The sequence below is a fragment of the Ambystoma mexicanum genome, chromosome 3q, assembly GCF_040938575.1.
Source record: "Ambystoma mexicanum isolate Mex_15411 chromosome 3q, UKY_AmexF1_1, whole genome shotgun sequence".
Classification (NCBI taxonomy): Eukaryota; Metazoa; Chordata; class Amphibia; order Caudata; family Ambystomatidae; genus Ambystoma; species Ambystoma mexicanum.
In genome coordinates this window covers 925,782,528-925,806,983 of record NC_090926.1, presented here as the reverse complement: position 1 = coordinate 925,806,983, position 24,456 = coordinate 925,782,528, and the positions used below count along the sequence as shown (strand labels likewise).

The following is a 24,456-nucleotide window of genomic DNA, read 5'->3' as shown; positions in this document are numbered from 1 at the left end:
GGTTTCGGTTAGGTAGCTTATTTGTGTGTCCTCCGGTATAGTATGGGAGACATCAACAATTCCTTCCTTGGATTCTGTGTGTGGTCCTGGGGGGGTAATATAGAAAGGCAGAGATTGTGAAGGGGTAGTGATCAGACTTCCCCCAGTACGAGTACAATGCGTGGCATTGTGGCTATATTTTGTACTGCAAAGGGGGACTAGTGAGCCCATATGTAGAGCATTGTCTGTGGTGGTGAGCACCTCACTCAAATGACACATTACATCCTAAGATTTACCTGCTGGTATCTGGAAACACTGTGTTTTTCTCCAATTTGCTTAATGCAGCCAATTCCTTCGTATAAGTGTTCCTCCCTGTGGTGTGAATATGTAACAAATGTTAGTTACATAGCAACTAAGTGTAGTCGAGACCTGTTGGTCATCACGATTACCACAGCCCAAAGGATTAGCAGTTGTAGAAAAGTTCACTACAAGTACCGTGATCACAAATGCGAGGGATCAACTTTGAGAGATCACTAAACAGTTCGATGAATTCAAATCCACAACACTAAGCAGAAAAACCAAAATATTGCAAAAGGATATTAATGAATTCAAATTAGAATCCATCTATCCTTACATTGCAGACAACTATTATTCCACAATAAACCAGGTGGGAACCCAGGGCTCATCAACAAAGAGAGGGACAAGAAATCTACGGAGGGTAGTCACTTTCTCGGTTCAAGTAGTTGGTCTTCATCAGACGATCAGTCCAAATACCAGCAAGGTCCTTTCCAACCAAATTTCCCCTACCCCCCCACCCCATGTTGTTCCTTTTTTAGGTGGAGGAGGCACTGGAGGCACCCCATGGGGATCCCAACAATGGGGGCCACAACAGAGAGGAGGAAGAACAGGACCAAGACCCCGCTGGAGGAGGCAGAGATACTCATTTTTTTTTTTTATTTGATTCGGCTGAAATATTCAACCTTTCAACATAAACATTTACAGAAATTAGAAATTAGTATATTTTACAATTACCAATTACCAGCCCATAATATTTACAATATAAAACAATCCATATACCAACATAAGGACTTCGATCCTGGAACCACTTTGTAAGTTCATAGACACTTTTCTCCAAACTATCAATATTCAAACAACTACTTACCTACGCAATATCACACATACAATCAAGATCTTTGAAGTGCTGGAATTCGACTCATAAGAACATTAACTGGTGACTATGGACATCAAGTCTTTATATACTAGTATACCAAAGGAAGCGGCCATCGACTGCATGAGGGAATGACTAACTATTGACCCCATACAGACCAGGGTCCTGACAAATTTAATTGTGGAACTTGTGACCATCGCACTATGCAAGAACTTCTCTGTATTTAATAACCAAACATACCTACAGACCAAGAGAACAGCCATGGGTGCGGTCTTCGCCCCCAGCCTTGCTATTCTTTACATGGCTGAATAGGAAAATGATTTTATTTTCTCCAACCTGAACAGATGGAAGGAACAAGTGGGCCATTGGTATAGGTACATAAACAATGTTATCTTTGTCTGGCCAGGCCCAAAGGAAGAACTGGAAAACTTCTGGTTATGGCTCAACTCTTGCAGTGAACACATTCAATTCACTATGGAACATAGTAATTCGGACATCAAGTTACTTGACCTAATCATTCGTCATAAACATGGTATACTAGAATGTGACCTACATCGCAAAACTACGTATCGTAATACCCTGCTTCACCATGCAAGCAATCAGACATCTCACACTAAAGACAATTTGCCATATGGACAATTTTTACGCATACAAAGAAATTGCACGTCCACCGATGATTCTGCAGACATGCAGATGCTTTGTCCACACACCTGAAAGCTCTGGGCTATCCGAAAGAACAACTGGAGCATGCAAAAAAAACACAAAGATATACTGACCGGCAGAATTTACCCCGCACGGACAGAGATCAAACCACGACAAATGAAGATCGCATGACATGTGTTGTCACACACGAAACTCATACTTCCCAAATAAAGAAAATTGTACAGAAATATTGGCCTCTAGCCAAACTAACTTACCTGAGGGACACACACCTAGGTTTGCATACAAACGGGCTAAGAATATTCGGGAGCACCAAGTACACCCCCTTTACCTACAAGATACATCGAATACTGGCCACAGGAATTTACGCCTACTGAAAGGACACTATCCTTGTGGTAGCTGCGTAGCTTGTCAATTTACAACAAAAATGCAATCTTTTCAGGTGGGCAACAAACAATGGATCCTTAGAGATTTAACGAATTGCAAAACCAGTTTTGCCATCTACTGCATGCAGTGCCCGTGTGGCCTGACATATATTGGACAAACAACTCGGACCGTCAATACACCCATATCTGGACACTGCTCCAAAATCAGATGCAAGAACTCCACAGCACCCCTTGCCAACCACTACATGGAAGCAAATCACACACCAAACGATATTCTATGGTGGGTAGTGGAGAGGATAAAGGGAGGGGCTGACATCCAGAGAATTCTCCTTGAAAAGGAATCTAGGTGGATACACCGCTTAGACACCTACAATCAGGGTCTAAATGAGATTTTCCAATCGGTCGCCCACTGAACTGGCAACTACAACAGGATCCCCACCCATCCGGTGGAATCATTACTAGACACCAAGACTCCCGGACAGGTGGGCCTACCCCACCCACAAAACCTGTGAAACAACCTGGGGGCAGCAGCACATAAACCGACAGTCGACACACAGGGAAAAGAGAACGCTTGTGGCATCAATTTCAGAACTACATCACCAAACACTCATGACACCAGATGCCCCACACAGTCACATGTCTATATCCGACCCACAATTACCACATGGGTCACCTCATACCTGAGGGCTTCCACCTAGCATCTGTCATGAGCATTTTAACATGGCAGATCATTTCGGCACGATCAACTCTTAACAGTGAAGGTTCACAGCAAACAAAATTTCGAATGGTCTGCCAAATGGAGCAGGAATACCAAATAGAGGTCGGGATTACCCGCCCATATAAGTTTAAGGCAACACACACAATAACATTTTCAATGGGGACCCTCCCTCAACTACAATCATGAGTACAAATAAGTCACACCATCTTGGTAATAATCTGCTTAAACAATTAGGGCTTAATACCCAAATATGGAATTCATGATTAAATACACTCGGCACACAGACTAGGAATGCCATACAGTGTTCGCATTTTTGGCTCACCTTTGTTGTAGAAACCAACTAGAGGGAACGATATTATGTTTTGCAAAATCGCCAAGCAAGATTAGCTCTCACATTACGTTTTAACGTTTCACATTATGTTTCAACCGCTGGAATCCATCCCTCGAGGTATGCAAACAGGGATCGGCAATGATCACGTTGGTACGCTACAGGGAACAGTAGGTCACTAACAAGATCACCATAACAGGGCCTGCATCAATGTGAAAACGCTAGAACCACGCTGCACGAGATATCAATATGGCCACCATTCATAAACAAACGTGAACGCGCAGAGCGGTTCCTTGCAATGCCGAGTGAACGCCGGAGAATGGCAGCGACCAAGACACGGCCATGAAAGGTGAGCATTTAAATACATAGAACCACGCAGCTCCGAGCAAGGGCACTCTGTATTAGTTGCAGATGCCCAGATACAAATACAAACATTTATCAACAAGTGCCAATCCACATAGAAACAAATGTACAAGGACACGTGGTTGCAGCACTCGACCAACGCATTTTGTTTGTCAGGAACCTGCATACTAAAAGGGCAGAATACTTAGCAATCCACTGACAATGGCTTCATGTCATTTTTCTCCTTGCAGACCACAGGGAGGAGCCCTTATACGAAAGAATTGGCTGCATTGAGCAAATTGGAGAAAAACACAGTGTGTCTAGATACCAGCAGGTAAATCCTAGAACGTAATGTGCCATTTGAGTGAGGTGCTCACCACAACAGATAATGCTCTACATATAGGCTCACTAGTCCCCCTTTGCAGTACAAAATAAAGCCACACTCCCACGCATTGTACTCGTACTAGGGGAGGTCTGATCACTCCCCCTTCACAAACTCACCAGAGTCCATCTCTGCCTTTCTATATTACCCCCGAGGACCACACACAGAATACAAAGAAGGAATGTTTGATGTCTCCCACACTGTACCAGAGAGCACACAAATAAACTCCTTAACCGAAACCACCAGGCAGGACCGCCTGAACACATCCCGCAGCGTGACTAATACAGCTGCATGTGCCTCTCCATACGTCCGTTCGGACTCAAGAATTGGGACTGAGCACCGGTAGGTAAGTTGACCACCGGTGCCCTGATATGTTTTTTGAATTGGGCTTTTTCTAAGCGCTTAGCACTTTCAGGCACCTTACTTAGTACCCTTCCACTTACAAACTACATGTGTCTCTTTACAGGGTCCCCCTACACAGAGCCCTGATGAAGGCGGCAATCCACCATCTATAGACTGCCGAAACGCAATGCCCTCAGTGAACAACTTGATCTGAAATTGACACCTCCTAGACATTTAACTATATTTGTTCCCACATCAAAATCTTTCAAAGTTAGATTCTATCACATTTATTATTAAATTGTGATTTGAATTCTCTTTTTTTCCACTCTGTGAATTCTTTATTTTCAGAAAACCTGTCTTATTAGGATTAGTGGTAGGGACCCGTATACCCACGCTTGCAGATCTCTAACTCAAGAGACCCTATAATATGACTGTAAATAGCCCATATGGATGGGTCTATTTAGTGAATCACACCTTTTCCTTTGAGCATAACATAAAGGTACACTCCCTTGTTGATATGTTTATTATGTCCTAAGTACCTCTGGAACATAGGCTTCCCCTACAAACCTTTTTTGTTACAACCCTCAAGGGGAAGACAAGACATCATTGGAGGAAACAAATATCCCCCTTTGCCTTTCAGGGATACTGCTTTTCCTTATGCCTTAATGGCCTATCATAACTCTCTGCCTCAAACCCATTTTATGCCTGCTTCATACAATCCCCAACATCCAACAGGGAGTGATATGTTGATAACTGAGATGAGGAAAAGGCAGGGAACAGTGCTAATTACTCATAGTGAGAGCCATTGTCAGCTCCCACAACACCATACTGAAGATGCTGTAACCAGTACTGAGATGAGAAAGAGGAGCAGAGCCATAAAGATGACTACAGCCAATAAGGGACCTGAGCGGTCTAGTCTGTGGAAGTTGCTTCAAGCTGCTGTGAAGTTTAAATTGCTAACAGCTGATAGACGAATAGAGAGAGAGAGACCCACGGAAGCTGGATGGAGCTTAAGTCACGAGGAGACTGAACAACAACACCAGGCAGAGCGAAACTGAAGCGGACTGGCACAGTGCGAAGGGAAGCCAAGTGGCAGAGGGCCCGCTGCCTGTGTTGGAGAGGCAGTGGGAGCCACGCAGAGGGGAACCAAATGCAGCAAAGCTACATTGGCTAATGGGACTCACGCTGAGCCAGCGGGCAGCCCGGAGAATCAACAAAGAAGCGCAAGAGATTTTGAAAGCAACCAGTAAGTCCAGAGACGAGAAGTGGGTTAACGGGAGCCTGAGAATGCGTGCCACTCCATGGTAACATCAGAAAGGAAGCTGAATGAAACTTGTGAAGGGTTTAAGGGATCTTGAACTATACCACGAGCGGGTCACTGGACTCATACTTGAAAAGAAGAAATATAACAAATAACAGTACTAATGTGGAAACAAACTTTATGAAACTGGGAATGAAAAGCTAACAGAGGGCAAATATCTTTTTGAATAAAAGAGAGAAAACTGCCTATAATGCATACCAGCCTAACAAAAGCAATTTAAAGAGACTGTTTGTCAAGTGATTGAAAGATTACCTAAAGGTCCTGGCAGGAGAGTATACCAGGCAAGCTCAAGCATTTGAAAGACTGTATCTAAGAACTGGCAGGAGAGGATACTAGGCAAGTCCAAGTGTTGAAACCCTAGGAGGAGATTATACCAGGGAAACGTAAGTGTTTGAAAGACTGTGGGCCTCATTACACGGATGGCGGTGAACCATGGCGCTATTAGCGCCATGGTTCATGCCGGTAAAATACCGGCACCGCCTTGGTGGAAAGGGGAATTACTGCCCTATTCCAAGGTTGGCGGGGTGGTAATTCCCCCTTCCACCATTGCCCTTCCCCATTCCCATTTTTGCCCCATAGGGCTCTATGGGAATGGGAAAGGTGCTAATTACGGTACCGCAAATTGCCGTACCGTAATTAGCTCCCTGGTCCCTTTGCGGGTTGGTTGTTAACGCCTGCAAAAAGCAGGCGTTAAATTCCCCAACCCGCAAAGGGACCTTGTAGTAAGGCGGTAAGGATTTACCGGTACCGGTAAAATACCGGTACCGGTAAACCCTTACCGCCATCCGTGTAATGAGGCCCTGTATCCAAGACCTGGCAAGAGAGTACACCAGGAAAAGTGAAAAGGTGTGTGATGAACAACAGTGAAAGGAGATCTCAAGGAGGGCCCATGCCCTTGAAATTGCGAGTTGCTTTCGAAAGTGAAGGGACCACCTTGCAGGAGGGTGTACCAGGGCACCCTCACCCAAATCTCAAGTAGTAGAAAAGACACCCAGGGAGGAGTTATACCTTTGGAATTGTATCTTGCTTTGCATAGAAGGAGGAATCTGGGGAAGGGAGTTGCTCCCTGGAACTGTGAATGCATTGGGAGGATGGAGTTAACCACTTGGGCTACAAAAAACTTGATTATTCTTTGTTGGAACTTCTTGCTTTATTTCATTGGAGAGAAGAGAAACCTGGAAAGGAGAATCATTCCCTGGAACCATGAATATTGTTCACAGAGAATTATTGTTGGATTTATACCTTTTTTGTTGTTGTTGAACATTTGTGCACTTTGAGAATCAGATACCATATACTTAGCACTTTAGAGTTAGTTTTTTAGAGTATGAGGGCTAGGATAGGTTTTCGGACACAGGTTGTACTTTTTGATTTGGACATCTTGGCAACGAACAGACCCTTAGTTTTGGTTGAGGTAGGGAAAACACCTCTTAGCATAGGGATAGTGAGGTATTTTCCAACCCCTTTTTCATTTAATAAAAGTCTATATTCAAAACCATCAGTCCCCTGTGTCCCCACCTCATTCCTGGTTCCTCACATTACCCTAACTACCCCAGAAGTTGGAAAACCTTTGTCAAATTATTAGGGTCTACCTGCTGCTCACAGATTTGTGCATCAGGCACATTATGTTTCATGGTATCACGCATACTAATTATTAAAGGGGCTCCATAAAGTGAGATATAAGTCTTCACGATCCTTAATTAACAGTAGTATTTCTCATATTTTGATAATATCTGCATATCTAGTATCCAGTCTTCTGTAGTAGGCATTTTTCTGGTTTTCCAAAGTCTCAATCAATTTCACTGCAACCACCAAAGCCTTTTCAATCCATTCACTATATTTCTTTGCAATTGAGCATCCCCCACGATGTATCAATAAAATCACATACACACCCAACCTGGGAAAAGAAATATTGAAATCCTATCTATTTTTTAAAAAATGCTGTGCTGTTTTTTTGTGTCTTGGTTTGTAATGTGTTTGTCCATAGATTGAATTCTCAATAGGTATAAGATGTAGCAAATTAAACAATAGGACTGTGTGCACTAATGTTGTTATGAACGTTTCTTATTATAGATTGTATTACTCGATGTTTTGGCAATGTATATTTTAGTGTTCTTATTTTTTGAAGTTTGTAAATGTTATTGATATTCTTATATATTGGACGTATACTTTTCTATAAATAAAAATGTTAATAATTTATCGTATCAGGAATAATTCAACAAAATGACATGTTTAGACATGTAGACAATACGATAATATCTGTCCTATTTTTTTTTCTTAGAGTGCTGCTACTTCTGGTTTTTGTTCTTCCCATCGTTATTCAAATTTCTCTTCACTACTTTCAAAGACAATTTGGCACGAGGGAGCTCACACCTGATCTCTATCTGCTTCCCCTTGGAGTAAATGATGGCAAGCGGCTCACACGCCTTCTCATACAGAATCACACAGGTAGGGGAAAAGGGTGTTGACTTCTTACCAGTGTTTTAGAGCAAGTCAAGGGAATGGACTTCCCTGCACACCTGGCCTCTGTGTCACAAATAAGGGAATATGTCTTGCTTTGGGCTTGAAGAACTAGGTTTAGAATCAAAAAATGAAAATAGTTCAAAACACATCTTTCCACTGAAGCTCCAAACATCAGACCAATTCGGCTTTGCAGAAAGTCTAAGTTACTGGATTGTTAATGATTAGACCTTTGATGTGGCAAGTACTATGTTTGTGACAAATGGAAAACACCACACAGTGCATGATTAGCATTTCAGTAGACAGAAATAATTTTGGTCATCTTACAAAAGTAATAGACAATGTTGAATCTAGAATGTTTTAAACAGGTCATGGAATCATATCGTGACAACTGAGCCTGAATGTGTTCATATGGTGTGTGATTGTTATGCTGAGCAGGGGTATACACCTGGACAAAGTGCTTTGGTTGAATTCCAAAAACCCTGAACAATTATTCAGTACATGGTTAGCACAAATCTATATATTTTTAATAGATCCTTTGAAAGTTTGGGGATTTTGTGCCTGGATTCTGTTCATAGGGTTTCAAAGTGAGTGGCAGAAGAAGTCCTTTATTCTGGGTGGACTTGCTTTTAGGAGTCAGTTTTCCCGAAGTTACACACTGACAAACTGACAACATCTAGGAAGACACATCATCACAGCAGTGGCAAGATGCATACCATCTATTCATAACCCTTTTGGCAGAATTTATATTTTTCTACCAATTAGGATATTAATAGATGTTTTCACAGACGGTACAGAAAACACTGAGTCTCAAAGATTTTTCAAGGGTTTTTATTTTTAAGGTTTCAGGCCCTAGGGTGGGCCTTTTCTCTCTCTCTCTCTCTCTCTCTCTCTCTCTCTCTCTCTCTCTCTCTCTCTCTCTCTCTCTCTCTCTCTCTCTTGTCACTCGTGGGATCTTCCCTAACCCAGGCATCCCTAAAGCCAGTTAGTTCTACTGAACGGTCGCGCCTACTGCCAAAGATCTTCATTTATACTACAGATGGTGCCCACTCCTCCCTTCTCTTCTACTCTCATTACCACCTGTCCAACTTCCTCGTCACACCAATCCTCTGTCCCTCAAATGTTTTACTCCTTCTACTCCTCGTCTCACCCCTTTGGTATTATCACTACTTCCACTACACTGCTTCCTCCTCTCTACTGCTACATTCCTCCTCTCACTGCTACTCTCATCCTCCCCCTACTACTTTTCTTTTTCCTACTAATGCTCTCCTCCTTCCTGCTACTACTCTCCTCCTCCCACTACTACTCAAGCACCTTCGTTTCACCCAGTACCATTCTCTTCACACCCACTCCCCACAAAAACACATACACTCATAAAGCAGGACCACTATTATTATATTATAATTGTTCTTTTATAACACGCTTAATACCAGCGTTTCGTTTCTAAGCGCATGATCAGGATTCAAACCTGTGTTGCACTGCGATGTCTTGCTTCCAAGACAAACGTGTTGCCCCTGAATTATCCTTCCTCCCCCACTCCTCAGCCAATAACTCACCTTTGCCACAAATCTCCTACACAAGCCAGTGCGTTCTCCTTCCGTCTGTTGGCCGCTTGTTCCACCTCCACCCCCGAAATTACCACACCTTTCTGTTTTTTGTCCCTTTCCTTATACTTCCTATCTTCCTTTGATTGGCCAGCTCCCACTTGGGATGAACTCATGGCGGCAGCAAGTGAGACAGACACAAGTGATCACAGTTCAAGGGTGTTTATTGAACAAATGAATGCTGTATGCAGGTTGGAAAAACGCCTAATATAAACCTAAATCTAAGATGGCAGCAAGCGTTGACCATCAAATGAAAATAAGGCAGTCCTAGTTGCGTTGTGTCAAATATAAAGGGCCTATACTAAGAACCCTATTGCCAAACCTTACAACTAATACAAAAAGGGTGTGGAATGGTTTTCACGAAAAAAAGAGGTGTCGTAAAATTATATGTCAGGATGCGGTGGCTTGGTCTCCCTTCCCAACGTTTCGGGTAAGGTGGGATCTTGGAGCAAAGCACCGTTCTCGAGTTTTCCGCAGCACGAGACAACAGTTCCTGTTTCAACCTCTCAGAAGCCTTGACGGCCAAGTCTCTTTTCACTAAAAGTCTCTTGCCTTCGAGGTTCAGTAAAATAACAAAGTAACACAAAGTTCCTCTTCACGTTTTCTTTGGGTGATGCCTTCACCCCTGGATCTCCCTTGCTCGGACTCAGACCCTTCTCAAATGTATTCCATGAATCATTAACAGTTCCTCTTCTTAATGGACTTTGGGTGGCAGCTTCACCCCTCAAATTGCAGCTCTCAGGACCGTTAAGGGCCAAGTCACATTTCTTTTGAAAGTCTCTTGCCTTCGAGGGCCTGACGTGTTTGAATAACAAAACAAAAGTTCTTTTAACCAAATAAAAGTTCTTTAGGGTTATAATGGTTCACCCCTTGGGCCCCCTCTTCTGGGCAGTGACCCTTCTCAATTGTTAACCACAGTTTCACGTAGGGCTATGGCTTCACCCCTGTGTCCCTCTCTTCTGGGCACTGACACTTCACCTATCGTATTCTTCAATTTTCCTATTTGTTCTTTTCTCAATGAACTTTGGATGATAGCTTCACCCTTGGATCTCCCTTGGTTGGGCTCGGACCCTTCTCAAATGCCAATGACTTTTTAAACAGTTCATAGTGGACATCCCGCGGCCGGGTTCACGTTTGTCAACACCCTGTTTCTTGGGACTTGAGACTTGCCCCTTCTTCGTCAGCATCACTCTGTCGGTTTCACTCCTGCTAACTTCAGATTCACTTTACTTTCAACTGTTGCAGGATTCACGTCCCTTGCTTTCTCTCAATGCGGGATTCACTTACCTCACTTACACACAGTTTGTTGATAAAAGTCTTTTGACTGTACATGGAGTTTATTAGACTTCCTGTATGACCACTTTGACCTCTTTTGGAGGCTTTCCTACAGCCTCTTGGTACTTGTAGTTTCGCTCAAATGGTGATCGACCAGAGTCTTTTGAGTTAGCACCTACGTGGTGCCGGTTTCCCTCTGCAGCTGGTATCCCTCTGACACTTTTTACAGTTATTTCACAGTTCATTGAAATTTGGTTCAAACTTGCTACTTTGCGATTCTCACTCAACACAGTCTGGGTCTTATCGGTTCTCCCCTCCACTCACTGGCTGTGATGAACCGCTTGGCGTTCAGCTTCACTGGAGTCAAGGGGGTACCACGGTTGCAGGAGCTTCCCTCACTCCCAATCATCAGCTTAGGCTTGCCCTGGTGTACCGTTGACATCTGCTGCAAGACACTTGTGCTACTGTTCACGGTCTTAGGCTCTCTTCCACAAAGGTTCTGCGGGTCTGGGACAAAAAGGGCTAGGTCACTTCTCTCCTCGCCAACCTCTCGATTCCTGCCGCCTTTTTCCTTCTCTTGAACTGCTGCACCTGATTAGCCGTCTTGTTGTGCTATCTGCCTTGTTCGTCTTTTCCGTCCTGTGCTCTCTTGCTCCACCTATTATCCCTGTGCAGAAGGGAAAGGGCTGTCGGGTGTGTGTAAATCTGTTCAATTGCCTGACTTTGCCTGACCCTTGTATTGGGACACCATGTGTCCCGGGAGGATAGCTCAGGGGCAACGTGCTTGCCTGTGAAGCAAGACGGCATGGAGCAACCAAGGTTCGATCCCCAGGTCCGTGCTTAGAAACCTCTGGGTATTAAGCGTGTTATAAATAACCTATCATAAGCATGTTATAAATAACCTATCATATCATATCATGTAAACAGCTCTGGTGTTAGTCCGTTCTCTGGTGTGTCGTGTGAAAGTGTTTGTGTCAGAAAAAAGGGATGGGCGCCGTGGTTTTGAATGTCCTACGTAGTAGGATGGAGTAAAGATGTTGAAAGAAGGGGGATACCGCATCTCCCCCATTGGTGTCCCTCTCCCCAGGGACCCTCCCATCCAGATGATCCTCCCTCACTGGTCCACCCCCAGTAACTGGATCTAGTAGTGATGGCCGTGTCCTGGACACCTGGATGACAGATCCCCGGGGGTTTAGCCAGGGAGACACCTTCAGGTTTCTCACGCCCTGTCCAAACCTCCTGCACTGTTCCAGGCTAGAAGGTACTACAGAGAAAAATGAAAACACATACATCATTTGTTAAGCCTCACACCCTTCTCTGTGTGTGATCGCTGTATGATGAGCCTGAAATTTCCAGTCTTTTGTTTTGACACTGTTGTTTGTTACATCCTGTGGTAAGTTCTATCAGGGAGTTTGGGTCCATTCCTCTTTCTAGTACTTCTAGTCCCTGGTGGCCTAGGGACCTCATAAATGGGTGTGCAGGACTGCCCTTCTGGCCAGCACTGTGAAATCTTCTGCACCGGCGTGCCTAAAAGCTGCATCTCATTTTTTGATTGGGCAGTGCCAGGATCCTTCCTGGGTGTCACCAACGTCACCTCTTTTCTTTCTTGGCCTGGTTCTGGTCTGCTACTGGTTGACATGCTGGATTTGTGGTCAATTTGTCATTTTATAAAAACACGGGCTAATATCTATTTGAGGAGGTATGACGTGAGCGAAGTTTCTTCCATCACCCATACTGACACAGGACAGGGGGAACTGGGAGTTGGGTGTCTCCTCACTGGGCTTTCTTCTCTCATTAGTGTTATGTTATGTGTGTCAAATTATATCATACAACACTGCCATTGTCCTGGTCTCCAAGTCACTCTTGTGGCTTTGAAAGGCAAAGTGGAGTCGATTCATTAGGGTAGAAAGAGGGATAAAACGGGTGTTGTGCTGGGCTGTTGATGTGTATAGAACCAGGAATAACTGGTGGATGTGGTGGTTGTGCTATTCAGGTGTGTTTTGTACACTGGAGGCGTATTGTTTCCAGATGTAAGACATCCAGTGCCTGAGTTGTTGAGTGTTTGCGGCTAATAGGGGGTTTATGAGTTGGTTTGAGAAAGATGTGCAGTTTGGCAGTTTTTAGCGGGCATTTTATTCTAGCCCCCTGTTGCGTGTATGGTGATTGAGGGTGGTTGGGGATAAGAGATGGTTAGTACATTGTGGGTATTGAGTTGTGTATTGTCCGTGGGTGCAGTGCTTCTATACAATTCCTTTTTTGGAAAGTCATTGCGGAGTTGGTTGGGTATTGTCTGAAAAATGTAGTGACACATTTCTTGATACATTGGTGTAAGAAATTTGCTGCGTGGATTATCCAGATCCTCTCGATCCACTTACTTAGGGACTTATCTTTCAAATGCCTTTGCGGAATTGGCTTGGCAATTGTATGGCGATGATGTTGCTCCCCTGAAAGTGGAGATCGCTATCTGGTTGTTGTTGGTCTGTTTCTGTTCAGGCAAGTTGAATTAACAGGGTTTTATCTGTTTGCGTAAAGTCGGGGGATCCACCTTCGTCCAGATTTCTTATGGATCGAATTCCATAGTTTGGTTATGAGAATGGAGAAAGTGGTTCCTCCGAATTTAGGTTTCTTATAGCACCTTGTTTCTATGCAGAGGTCAGTGCAGGATCTCAGACTTCTCTGTTGGTATCGAGTGATTGGTGATTGGAGGAATGAATTCAGCTCCCTTTCCATATATTGCTTTATGGGCAATGCAGAGGGGTTTACATTTGTTTTTTTGATCGATAGCCAATGTATACTTCTCAGGGCTAGGGCAATGTGTTCTCTTATGTTAAGTCTGAGGGTGAATCTAGCCGCTGTGTTTTGGATGCGTTGTAACTTCATGGATAGGTAGTTGGTGATGTAGTTGGGCATGCCAACATATCTGCTGTGTGCATAGGCTTTTCTTGATAATAGCGGGGAGATTATGACAAGGATTTGGTGTGGGAATTTAAGGTATGGGATGATGCCTTTTATTATGCGTAGATGGTAGAAACATTCTCATTAACTTGGGCTGTAGTGTGAGTACTCCCAGGTTTTTTATTAAAGGTTGAAGTTTTCCATTGCATTCCCATTCCTTGGGGCCATATGAGTGACGTTGCCCTTTCTTGGGATCATCATTGTTTCCATTTTGGTTGGGTTTAGTTTTAGGTTATTAGTCATCCAAATATTTACATATCTTAAAAATGAGGGCAGTATAATCTGCGTAGTTGTAGCATTTAAGTCCATAGGTTTCGATGAGCTTCATGAGAAGACCCATGTATGTATTGAAGTGGGGAGAGGCTTGATCCTTGTGGTATAATGCAGGTGATATTTCCTGTGTTTAAAATGAATGGTGGTAGGTATGTACTTTTGTGTCTGTCAGTGACCAATGATTTAAGCCATTGTATTACTGAATTTTGAATGATGGATTCTTCACACCTTTTGAGGTTGTGTGTTTAATCAAATCAAAGGCTGCTGATATGTGCAGTAGTATGAGGACGGATTGGGCATTGTTGTCTGCCTTCATCTTTAGGTCATCCCAAATGGATAGGGGCACTGATTTGGTTCCCCTCGTCGGTCTAAAGCCAACTGCTGATTGATCCAGTAATCCGTTGGATGCCACCTGGCCGAGCAATTCTGTGTACATGTGGTTCTCCAAAACATTTACAGGATAAGGTACATTTGATATCTCTTTACAGTTTGGCGGGGTCGTCTGCTTTTCCTGCCTCACTTTTGAGGGCTGGCGTTTTATAGTCAAGTAGATGTTTATAGACATGCGGTGGGCATGATTCACTGGGAGATAGCAGCATTGTTGGTCTTTTAGTAGTTTGTTAATTCCTCAGTTATTGGATGAACTGGTTGAGAGTTATGCTTATTAGTTTGTTTATTTTCTGGCAGGGTGTTTGTGGTCAGGGTGGATGCATCTATGGCCCTTTCGATTGAGTATATTTTTGTTCTGAGACAGTCTGCAATATTGTATCGTAACATTTGTGAGGATATGGTAGTATTGCTGCATGAGGTGGGGGGGGTTTATTACCTTGATAATTCTTTACATTTCTTTTCGTGGGTTTGTTGATGAAGGGATTCTTTTAGCGTAGTGTGTTTTCTTGGCTTTTAAAATCGCTGCTTTGTATAGCCGAATTTGCCGCTGGTAATTCATTTTGTCTTATTGATTATCATTTTTTATCCATGTTCTTTCTAGATTACAGTGTGTTAAATGATAAATGAAATGATATTTATTTATATCGCGCTCGTACCCAAGTGTTTCAGAGAGAGCCATCTAGATACTACTTTTTCTATTTTTTCTATGTTGATTTGAAGGTTTTAAAGGGTGCCAATTGTGTCTAGCATGTAAATGATCCGGGGGGGGGCGTGGCCAACTGCCATGTAAGAAAGACGTGTTCCATGCAGCTCCAACTGATATGCCCATTGAACCGCCGCTAACTTCAGCTTTTCTACACCAAAACTACTGAAAGTCGCCACGATCGTCAATGTAAGCCTGGGGCACCCGAGGCCGAAGTTTGGAACTGCTTTCATCCATCATCGAGTCACCGCGCCTTGCAAAAAAACCCGCTGTGACCAGAAAATGGCAACAGCAGAGGGACCTGTCTCTTCACTGGAGCCCGCTCTCTAAATAGAGTCGATGCGAACCAGCTGAAAACCAAGGCTCCCTACAACTGCAGTGGAAGCGGGTGCTAAAAGTCATGAACTGGGGAGAAGTAACCCCCCACGAGTGGAGGTTTGGATCTGCGCCCCCTGTGCCCCGCGCCGGCATGGGTGAGAGGAGTCGGAGCAGGAACCAGCGTTAGCGGCCACGGACCATGAGCGGCGTGAGTGGAGAGGGGCCCGTGATGGACACCTAAGAGGTGGAAAGTGAGAAGCCCTGAGTCGTCCCGACCTGCCTCGACCACACTGCGAGGCACCCCGTGCGGAGACCTCAGCTCCAATCCGGAGCACTGTAAAACCCCGCGGAGACACCCGAAGGGAAGGAGAGAAGAGGAGCAGCAGAGGCCTCAGGCCCGCCATCCCGCCGCAGACAGAGGAGCAACGTTGCCTCCGAGGATCCCATGGTGGAGGGACGCGCACACCCTGAGGCAGCGGGTGGCGCCAATGCGGAGCTGCTCGTAGTGGCTCCACGACACCAGTGGGAAGCCGATGCAGCCATCGGAACAGTCATCCGGCGCGGCGAGCACCAGAAAGGCCCGGTTCCGGGTGAGGGTACCGGGAGTACCTACAAGGCGGACAGATAACCAGCGGTAAGGAGTCGGGGGGGGATGAGGGCCTCGAGGACATCACTGGCACAGTGCGTGCACATAACACGCTGGCCCCCTGGAGCCCCCGGCCCTAACACGCCGACGCCTAGCGACTGCACACTCCGCCTAAATCGGGCAGCACGCAGAGGTACCGCGGTACCCGGGGAGCTTAGTGGGGCCACCACAGAGGGCCGTGGACACCATCAGCACCCTACCGTGCTGGGGTTGTGGGCCCCGATCCCAGGGCCCGCATCCTGATTGGATGTGGGGAGCGGCCAAGGGCCAAGGCGGGAACGGCTGGAGGCGCAGGGCCAATCAATCATCACCGCCCCCATGCTGCGCACGAGAAGCAGCACCCTTCAGGGGCCCCTGTTTTCTAACATTTCCAGACAGTGCTCGAGTACAGCACCCCGTGCACAAAGAGGCGCAGTGATACCTCGCGGCTCGGCAGCGGAGCCAGCAACTTGCGGGACTGCAGCAAAGCCCGAATCCTGATACAGTGCGTCGCCTCTATACCTTTGGTGCACTGATAGGATCAATACTGGAGCCCCCCCCCCTCAATCAATACTGAAGGAGCACGCCTCGCAAGGCAATTACACCACTGGGGCCCCATCCACCTCAAACACCCCACCGAACCCTCCAATGCATACCACGCTTGTCATAGGAGGAAGCGTACGACGCAGGCCCACCGGTTAGGCCCTAAACAGCCCTCAAAACTGCACCTCGGTGGGGCAAGCAGCCTCAACTGCCGCTGAGAAGCCTATGAAAGACCCTGCGGGCCAGCCCGCCCTCAAAGCTATGTCCCACAAAGGTGCACGAAGCAAACACAGACAGACCACAATGGAGACCTTTGCGGCCACCAGGTCGCTCAGACCTGATGCTGGCACCGCCAACGGAGAGGCATCGAGCACAGAGACACCAGAACCGACGAACTCGCAACTCTTAGAGGCCATTATGATGCTCCAGAAAACTATGGAAAACAAAATTGATGCTGTAGCTATCGATTTGAACCTACTGCGGCAGGATGTGCGCTCCATTACCAGCAGAACAGACGCTTTAGAGACCCAAGTGCGAGACAACACCGAATCAAAAACCCAACTCCTGAAAGAAGTGGACGCCCTAGCACAGAAGGTGAAGAACCTGGAAGATAGGGCCGACGAGGCAGAAGGGCGGGCCCGTAGAAATAACATCAGAATCATAGGCCTGCCCGAGGGTATCGAAGGTAACGACCCCACAAACTATGTTGAAAACCTCCTCATACAGGAAATCGGAGCAGAGAAACTATCACAAGGCTTCACCATAGAGAGAGCCCACCGATCCCTCGCCAAGCGGCCACCCCCGGGGAACTCGCCTAGGCCCATCATAGCCAAAGTGCTTAATTATGAGGACAGAGAGACTATTTTATCCTTCTCAAGACTAGGCGGCTCCATACAACGAGACTCTGCGAAGGTCGCCATCTATCCTGATTATACCTTACAAGTTCAAAGGAGCAGGGTCCAATTCACTCACACCAAAGCTAGACTGAAAAACGCAGGCCTGCGTTGTATGCTGCTCTACCCAGCCAGACTGAAAATCCTGCATAACAACAGAGCCTACCTATTTGACACCCCTGCCGAAGTTAGCGAATGGATGGACAGGGAGCAGGTCCCTGACCTTGAACTGAAACAGCGCAAACCACAACATCCAGCATCATAAGAACGCTCCCCACCGCCCCCAGGCAGTGCTTACCAGAGTAATAGCGCCACATCACGGAAAACGGCGACCACGATGAAACAGGAGCCACACCAGACACGAAACACTTCATAGTCGTACCACCTGAAATTGAACTACTCCTGCCCCCAGGAATCGTTTGGGTAGTTTACCCGCCTGTAGGGCACCAAGAGACCCAGGTCTAATGGAGCGGAAACGGGGAAGTCAGAACGTGGAAACCTCGCTAGACGTGTTTTGTTAAAGGAAAAGTTAAAAGTTTACGTTTATGGGGAAGGGAACCCCAAGCAGGGAACCCAGTTAAAGTTATATATGGAACGAACCAAGACCACCAGCTGCAGAATCGTTACCGGACTGACCGGGCCCTTCCGAGGACTCGAGCACACCACTGGGTCACTTGGTGGGACACCCACAAAACTGCAACCACACTTAGACCATGGCTGACAAAATCAGAATAATGTCCTGGAATGTAAGAGGCCTAAACAGTTACGTCAAACAGCACCGTATCCACTCCTTCCTGAAACGCCACAAAGTAGAAGTCGCCCTGTTGCAAGAGACCCACCTGAACGCACCCAAACTAGCAGCGCTAGCCAAAGTCTGGAGAGGAACCCTAATAGGCTCTGCATACTCCTCGTACGCAAGAGGAGTCTTGATATGGATCGCACCTTCTATCCCTATTACCCTGACTCACACAAAAACGGACAATGAAGGTAGAATGGCCCTGATACAAGGCACCATAGAAGGGAGGGACCTTTGCCTGATTAGCACCTACGCTCCTAACCACAACGCCACCGTCTTCTTCCGCTCACTATACACCCGCCTGAGCCCAAGTAGGAAGGGCGCGATAATATGGGGAGGAGACCACAACTGCACCCTAGACCCCCGCTTGGATAGATCGGACAACAAGCATGTCTGCCCCTCCCCACCTGCCAAAATACTAAACACCCTCACACACCAATTTGCCCTGAAGGACCTATGGAGAGCACAGCACCCCGAAACTAGAGCCTATTCCTTCTACTCGCCCCCACATAAAGTCCACACCAGAATCGATTGCCTATTCATGAGTGAGGAACATATAGCTCTGTTTGATGACACACAATACTTGGCCAGGGTGCTGTCAGATCACTCCCCCCTGATAACCACATGGACACTAACAGCCCCCAGGCCCCCAGTCCCGACATGGAAACTCAGAAGTGAGGCATTCGTAGACAACGCCTTCAACGAGCAAATCAGACAAGGCACTACTGACTACTGGCAAACCAACATAGACAGCGTCCAACACATACGCACAGCATGGGGGGCGTACAAGGTAGTGATAAGGGGAAAAATGATTGCCGCCGCCGGAGGGGCCCAGAGACACACCACAGCCCTGCTTGCGCGCACCGAAACAGAGCTGAAAGTTCTAGAATCTACGCTATCCTCTGACCTGGCCCATATGCATGAATTAATAGAACTTAAGCAATCTTGCCTAACACACTGGGAGATACTGGGGAAACTGAGGTACGCGAAATACACCGCTAGGAACCACGCCCTGGGTGATTAACCCAGGAAACTGCTCGCGTGGCTGTACAAGCGCAAAATCCCCAGACCTCCCATCTGCCAAATCCGGAGCAATGACGGCCCAAACACCTATACACAAGCTGGGATAAACCTAGCGTTCAAAGAGTATTACCAGGCCTTATACTCAGATCCTACTCCTCCCACGGACACTGATATCGAAGATGTCCTTGACAGCATCGAGCTGCCTCACCTAGACGAATACATGGCAGAGACCCTGGACGGCCCCATCACCCCAGACGAGGTTATGGCCACCATCAGGACATTGCCCTCTGGGAAAACACCAGGGCCCGACGGGCTCCCTGGTGAATTTTATAAGACTTACGAGGACATACTAGCACCATTATTATCCCAGGTGTACAATGAAGCGTACGAGGAGGGCTGCCTCCCCGACACCATGCGCGAGGCTATTATCCCCCTGCTAAAACGCAACAAAGACAGTTCAGACTGTGGCTCATATAGGCCCTTGTCCATGCTAAACGTTGACTACAAGATACTAACGGCGCTAATGGCAAGGAGACTACAGGTCGCCATCCCACACCTAATCCACCAAGACCAAACAGGGTACGTGCAGGGCCGCTCCATCACAGAAAACCTGCGCAAGCTGCACCATGTCATATATAGCACAGATGCGAACCAGGAAGATGCGCCATGGCATCCTTGGACGCCTCCAAAGCTTTCGACTCTGTCCGGTGGACATGGCTCCACACCACACTAGCCAAGATGGGCATTGATCCTGCCTTCTTAAAGTGGGTCAAACTCAACTACACAAACCCCATGGCCAGGGTGCAAACCAATAACACGTTCTCGGACAAATGGAACTTCTCCAGAGGAACCCGACAGGGATGTCCCAAATCCCCCTTACTTTACATCTTAGCCATCGAGCCAATGGCGGCATACCTCAGGCAGGAGTATGGCGACGGGGGTATAACTATAAACGGGGTGATACTGAGGTAACCATAGCGAAAATTGAAAAGAGTATGAAACTTTGGGTGAAGTTGCCTCTAGCAATGGTGGACGCAGTGCAATGCTCAAGATGGTGGTCTTACCCAGGCTTCTGCATTATTTTGGGAACATTCCATACCTCATACCTAGGAAGTTTTTCACCAGACTGAACAGCATGTGCAGGGATTTCCTGTGGCAGGGTACCAGGAATAGGGTGGCACTATGGAAGTTGCAGAACTTTTGCGAAAAGGGGGAATAAGGCACCCTAACTATGAGGTCTACTATGTAGCGAGCCAACTGCAATATATCGCTAAATGGCTCTCAGACAAAACGACCCCTGAATCCAGGTTGTTTAGAGCAGTCTGTGCCCCATATTATTTAAAAGAGATGATTTGGCTGCCCAAGACAGAAATGAAAGCACGTCCTGAGATGATGATGCTTGGGTGGAGGTTCTGGCGCCTAGCATGCCGGATGATGGAAAACCCAGTCCCATGCTCCCCGCAGATACCGCTGGTAGCGCTGGCTGGAGGAGATGAGCAGCTACGAATGACAATTAGGAACCACTGGGAATCGATGGGGTTGGTAACTATGGGAGATGTCTGGCGGGATGGGACCATCATAAATTTCGAAGAGCTAGGTGAGGAAGTGGGGTTACACGTGGGTCAGTATATTACATACCATAGATTGGTGCAGGAAATTAAGAAAACTTGGCCTTAGACAATACTGGAAGAAGAGCCAGATGTTACCGTAGACATGATATATGATATAACGGAGGGTGGGCATGAGATTTCTAGATTGTACGAAATGATGATGTCCAAGGTTGGGAAAGAACTAACGCAACTGAGACTAGTCTGGGAAGCAGAGGTGGGAGCCCCGATAGAGGATGGGATGTGGGAACATGCCCTGGGGTACCATAAAAAGGTGTCAAGAAACGCCAGATTGAAACAGATAAAATTATATATTACGCACAGGGCTTACATGACACCCCTGAGGATATCGAGGTTTATAAATGCCCGTAGACAAGCATGTCCCAAATGTGATGAAGAACAGGCTGACATGGGACATATGTTCTGGTCCTGCCCGGTGATTGAGCGCTTCTGGAGCGAAATAGCGGGGAAACTATCGGAAAAGGGAGTCACTATTGTCATAGACTCAGCCTGGGCCTGCTTACTGGGGGGGTACCCCAGATCGCAGAAACTTAAGCATGTCAATAAACTGAAGGATTTAGCTTATGTGCTTGCAAAAAGGAGGATTGCCATGGGATGGAAGGCTTGTCATAGGCCACGGGTGGAGATGTGGTGGAATGAGTTGCAGAAGTGGGCGGAGGCAGAGACCATGGTATGGCAGGAGGCAAGCAACATAGGGGGAGAAGAAGAGGTGGGAACCCTGATGGCATGGAAATCGTTGGTAGCGGAACTGTTTGGAACAATACAAGATCTGACAGAATCCACTGATAATGAGACCCCACCACGCGGTGCGGATACAGAGTGAATGGAATAAAAAGGCTCGTAAGGGGGGGGTGGGACAAGGGGAGCAGTGACCAAAACTGTGTAATGAACAATGAGAAAATGGTACTATTGATATTTGCACTGCGTGTTTGGTTTGTATTGGTTTTGTTTGTTAAAAATGCAATAAAATTGTTTTTTTTTAAAAAACTATAAACGGGGTGACCCACCTAGTCTCTATGTACACGGACGACATGCTTCTCTACCTAAAGGACCCCGAACACATACTACCCTACATACTGGAGACACTGGGAGGGTTTCACAGATGCACGGGGATCCTAATAAACCACGACAAGTCTTGCCTGTACCCCCTAGCCGCCCTAAGCACCACTAAGACGGAACACCTCCCCACCCTAACTCTTAAATGGGAACCCACCACATTTAAATACCTGGGCATTAAGATCTACCGTGACCCCAGAACTGAACATGCGCTGAACACTCAGAACGCGAAAGAAGGCTTGATTAAATCAATGGACTTTTGGAGCAAGTTGCCCCTTTCGGTGGCCGGCAGAGCGGGGCTTGCCGAGACTCCGGTACTTTTTCACCAATGTCCCGTATAACATTCCACAGCAATTCTTCAATGAGCTAAACAAACTCTGCAGACAATTCCTATGGCACGAAGGAAGGCACAGAGTCGCCTTAGACGTAACGCAAAGACCGTACGACATAGGAGGCCTCAAAATCTCTAATTTCGAACTCTGTTATCTAGCAGGCCATGTAAGCATGTAATCCAATGGATGGCCGATGACGCCACCTCGGACACACACCTATTACGACCCACTGACCCCCAGATGCTGCTTAGAGACTTACTCTGGATCGAGCCGGACGCAAAACAACAAAACCCATATTTAATCACACTTGGCACCCGAATCTGGAGAAGAGCCTGCAAATCTGCCAAACTGATCGACCCTTTCTCCCCCCAGATCCCGATAGCCGCAACCATGTCGACCAGACCTGAGGGCCTGAAGGTGATCAGGAATTTATGGGAACCCCTTGGCATCGCCACCTTGGGGGATCTAATTGACGACTAGGGCATCCTCACGTTCACCGAACTGCAGGAGACCACGGGAATGGCCAATTCCTCCTACATGGGGTGACAGTGATACAGCTTACGAAACGATGGCCCGAGATAGAGTCCCTCAACACTGGGCATGAGGTCATCGAGAACTTGCTAAGCGCGGCAGAGGGCGGACGTGAAACCTCGAGGATCTATGAGATCTATGAGACCCGGCTCAACTGTGCCTCACAACACGAACTCAAAATCAAGGCAAAATGGGAACTAGAACTTGGCACGCCGTTCGAAGACAAAGAGTGGGAGGCGATAACAAACTACCACAAAAAGGTATCTAGGAACGCCCACTTCCAGCTAATACAATTTTACATCATTCACAGAGCATACCTTACTCCGGACATCATTTCCAGATTCAGTAGCACGAGCGCTGTGTCATGCCCCAAATGCCTCGAACCCTCCGCTGGAATGTCTCACATGCTCTGGGGATGCCCGGCCATACAGGCCTTCTGGACCCTAATCCTAGCAAAAGCGGCCGAAGCGGACATTACATTGGACGTGCAATCGGCCAAAGCTTGCATCTTGGGACCATACCCCAGGAGCAAAAAGAACAGGCCCCTGAATAGAATTAAGGACCTAATGTATATTTTGGCAAAAAGACAAATCGCCATAGCCTGGAAGAACCTCACGGCCCCCAGCATCACGACGTGGTGGGCAGACCTACATAGATGGTTTACAGCTGAAACGCGGGCTTGGGAACTGGCACAACGACAACAAAACATGGACACCTCCGACGATCTACTACAATGGGTGGCCCTCACGACGTCCCTGTTCTGTGCAGCTGAAGACAGCTCCTCCGGAGACGACCCAGACAGCCAGCACTGATCCCCGATGCATTTAAACCGCAGCTTACCTTTATGGTCTTGGTCTAAAAGGGTCGGAGGGATGGGGGAGTTATTTTTAACATGCATTGCTTTGAAAATGATACTATGTTTGTATTGTTTATTGAAATCTTTTTAAATAAATGTAAAAAAAAAATGGCATGTAAATGATCCCGGTGTGAAGCTTATCTTCTATGACTTCTGTCATCTTTTCATTCAGTTGTGGTATATCAGTTTTCTTGTTTTCCAGTACTTGTTTTAGATTTTCTAGATTGAGCTTTTTCCAGTTTCTTTTGGCTGCCGACGGTTGCTTTATTTGTGGTCTGTGCATGAGTTCGGTTTTTCTGCTTGTAAAATGGATCAAGTGGTTTTCACTCCAGATGATTGGCACTGGTGAGGCGGTAGTGGAGAGTGTATCCCTTGTGGGAAACCTGAGGATATTCTCACTCCTAGATCCGTTGGATCCTCTGCGCAGGTGGCCAGGGCAAAGGTCATCGCTATTGGATCCAGACCCTGGGGGCAGAGAAGCGAAGGGGAGGATCATCTGGGTGAAGTGACCTTGGGGACTGGGGTGCCCTTGGGTGAGACATGGTATCCCCCTTTCCCTAGTGATGACCAAT

At 46.6% G+C, this 24,456-nt stretch overlaps 1 protein-coding gene across 1 annotated transcript in view; it reads left to right on the top strand.

Annotated features, from left to right (window-relative positions):
• LOC138583119 (ATP-binding cassette sub-family A member 9-like) overlaps window positions 1-24,456 on the top strand; it is a 2,601,648-nt gene that overhangs the window by 1,213,770 nt on the left and 1,363,422 nt on the right. Inside the window, exon 20 of the mRNA XM_069655079.1 lies at window positions 7,905-8,071. Within this exon, the coding sequence (XP_069511180.1) occupies window positions 7,905-8,071 (167 nt within the window). The remainder of the gene's footprint in view (window positions 1-7,904; window positions 8,072-24,456) is intronic.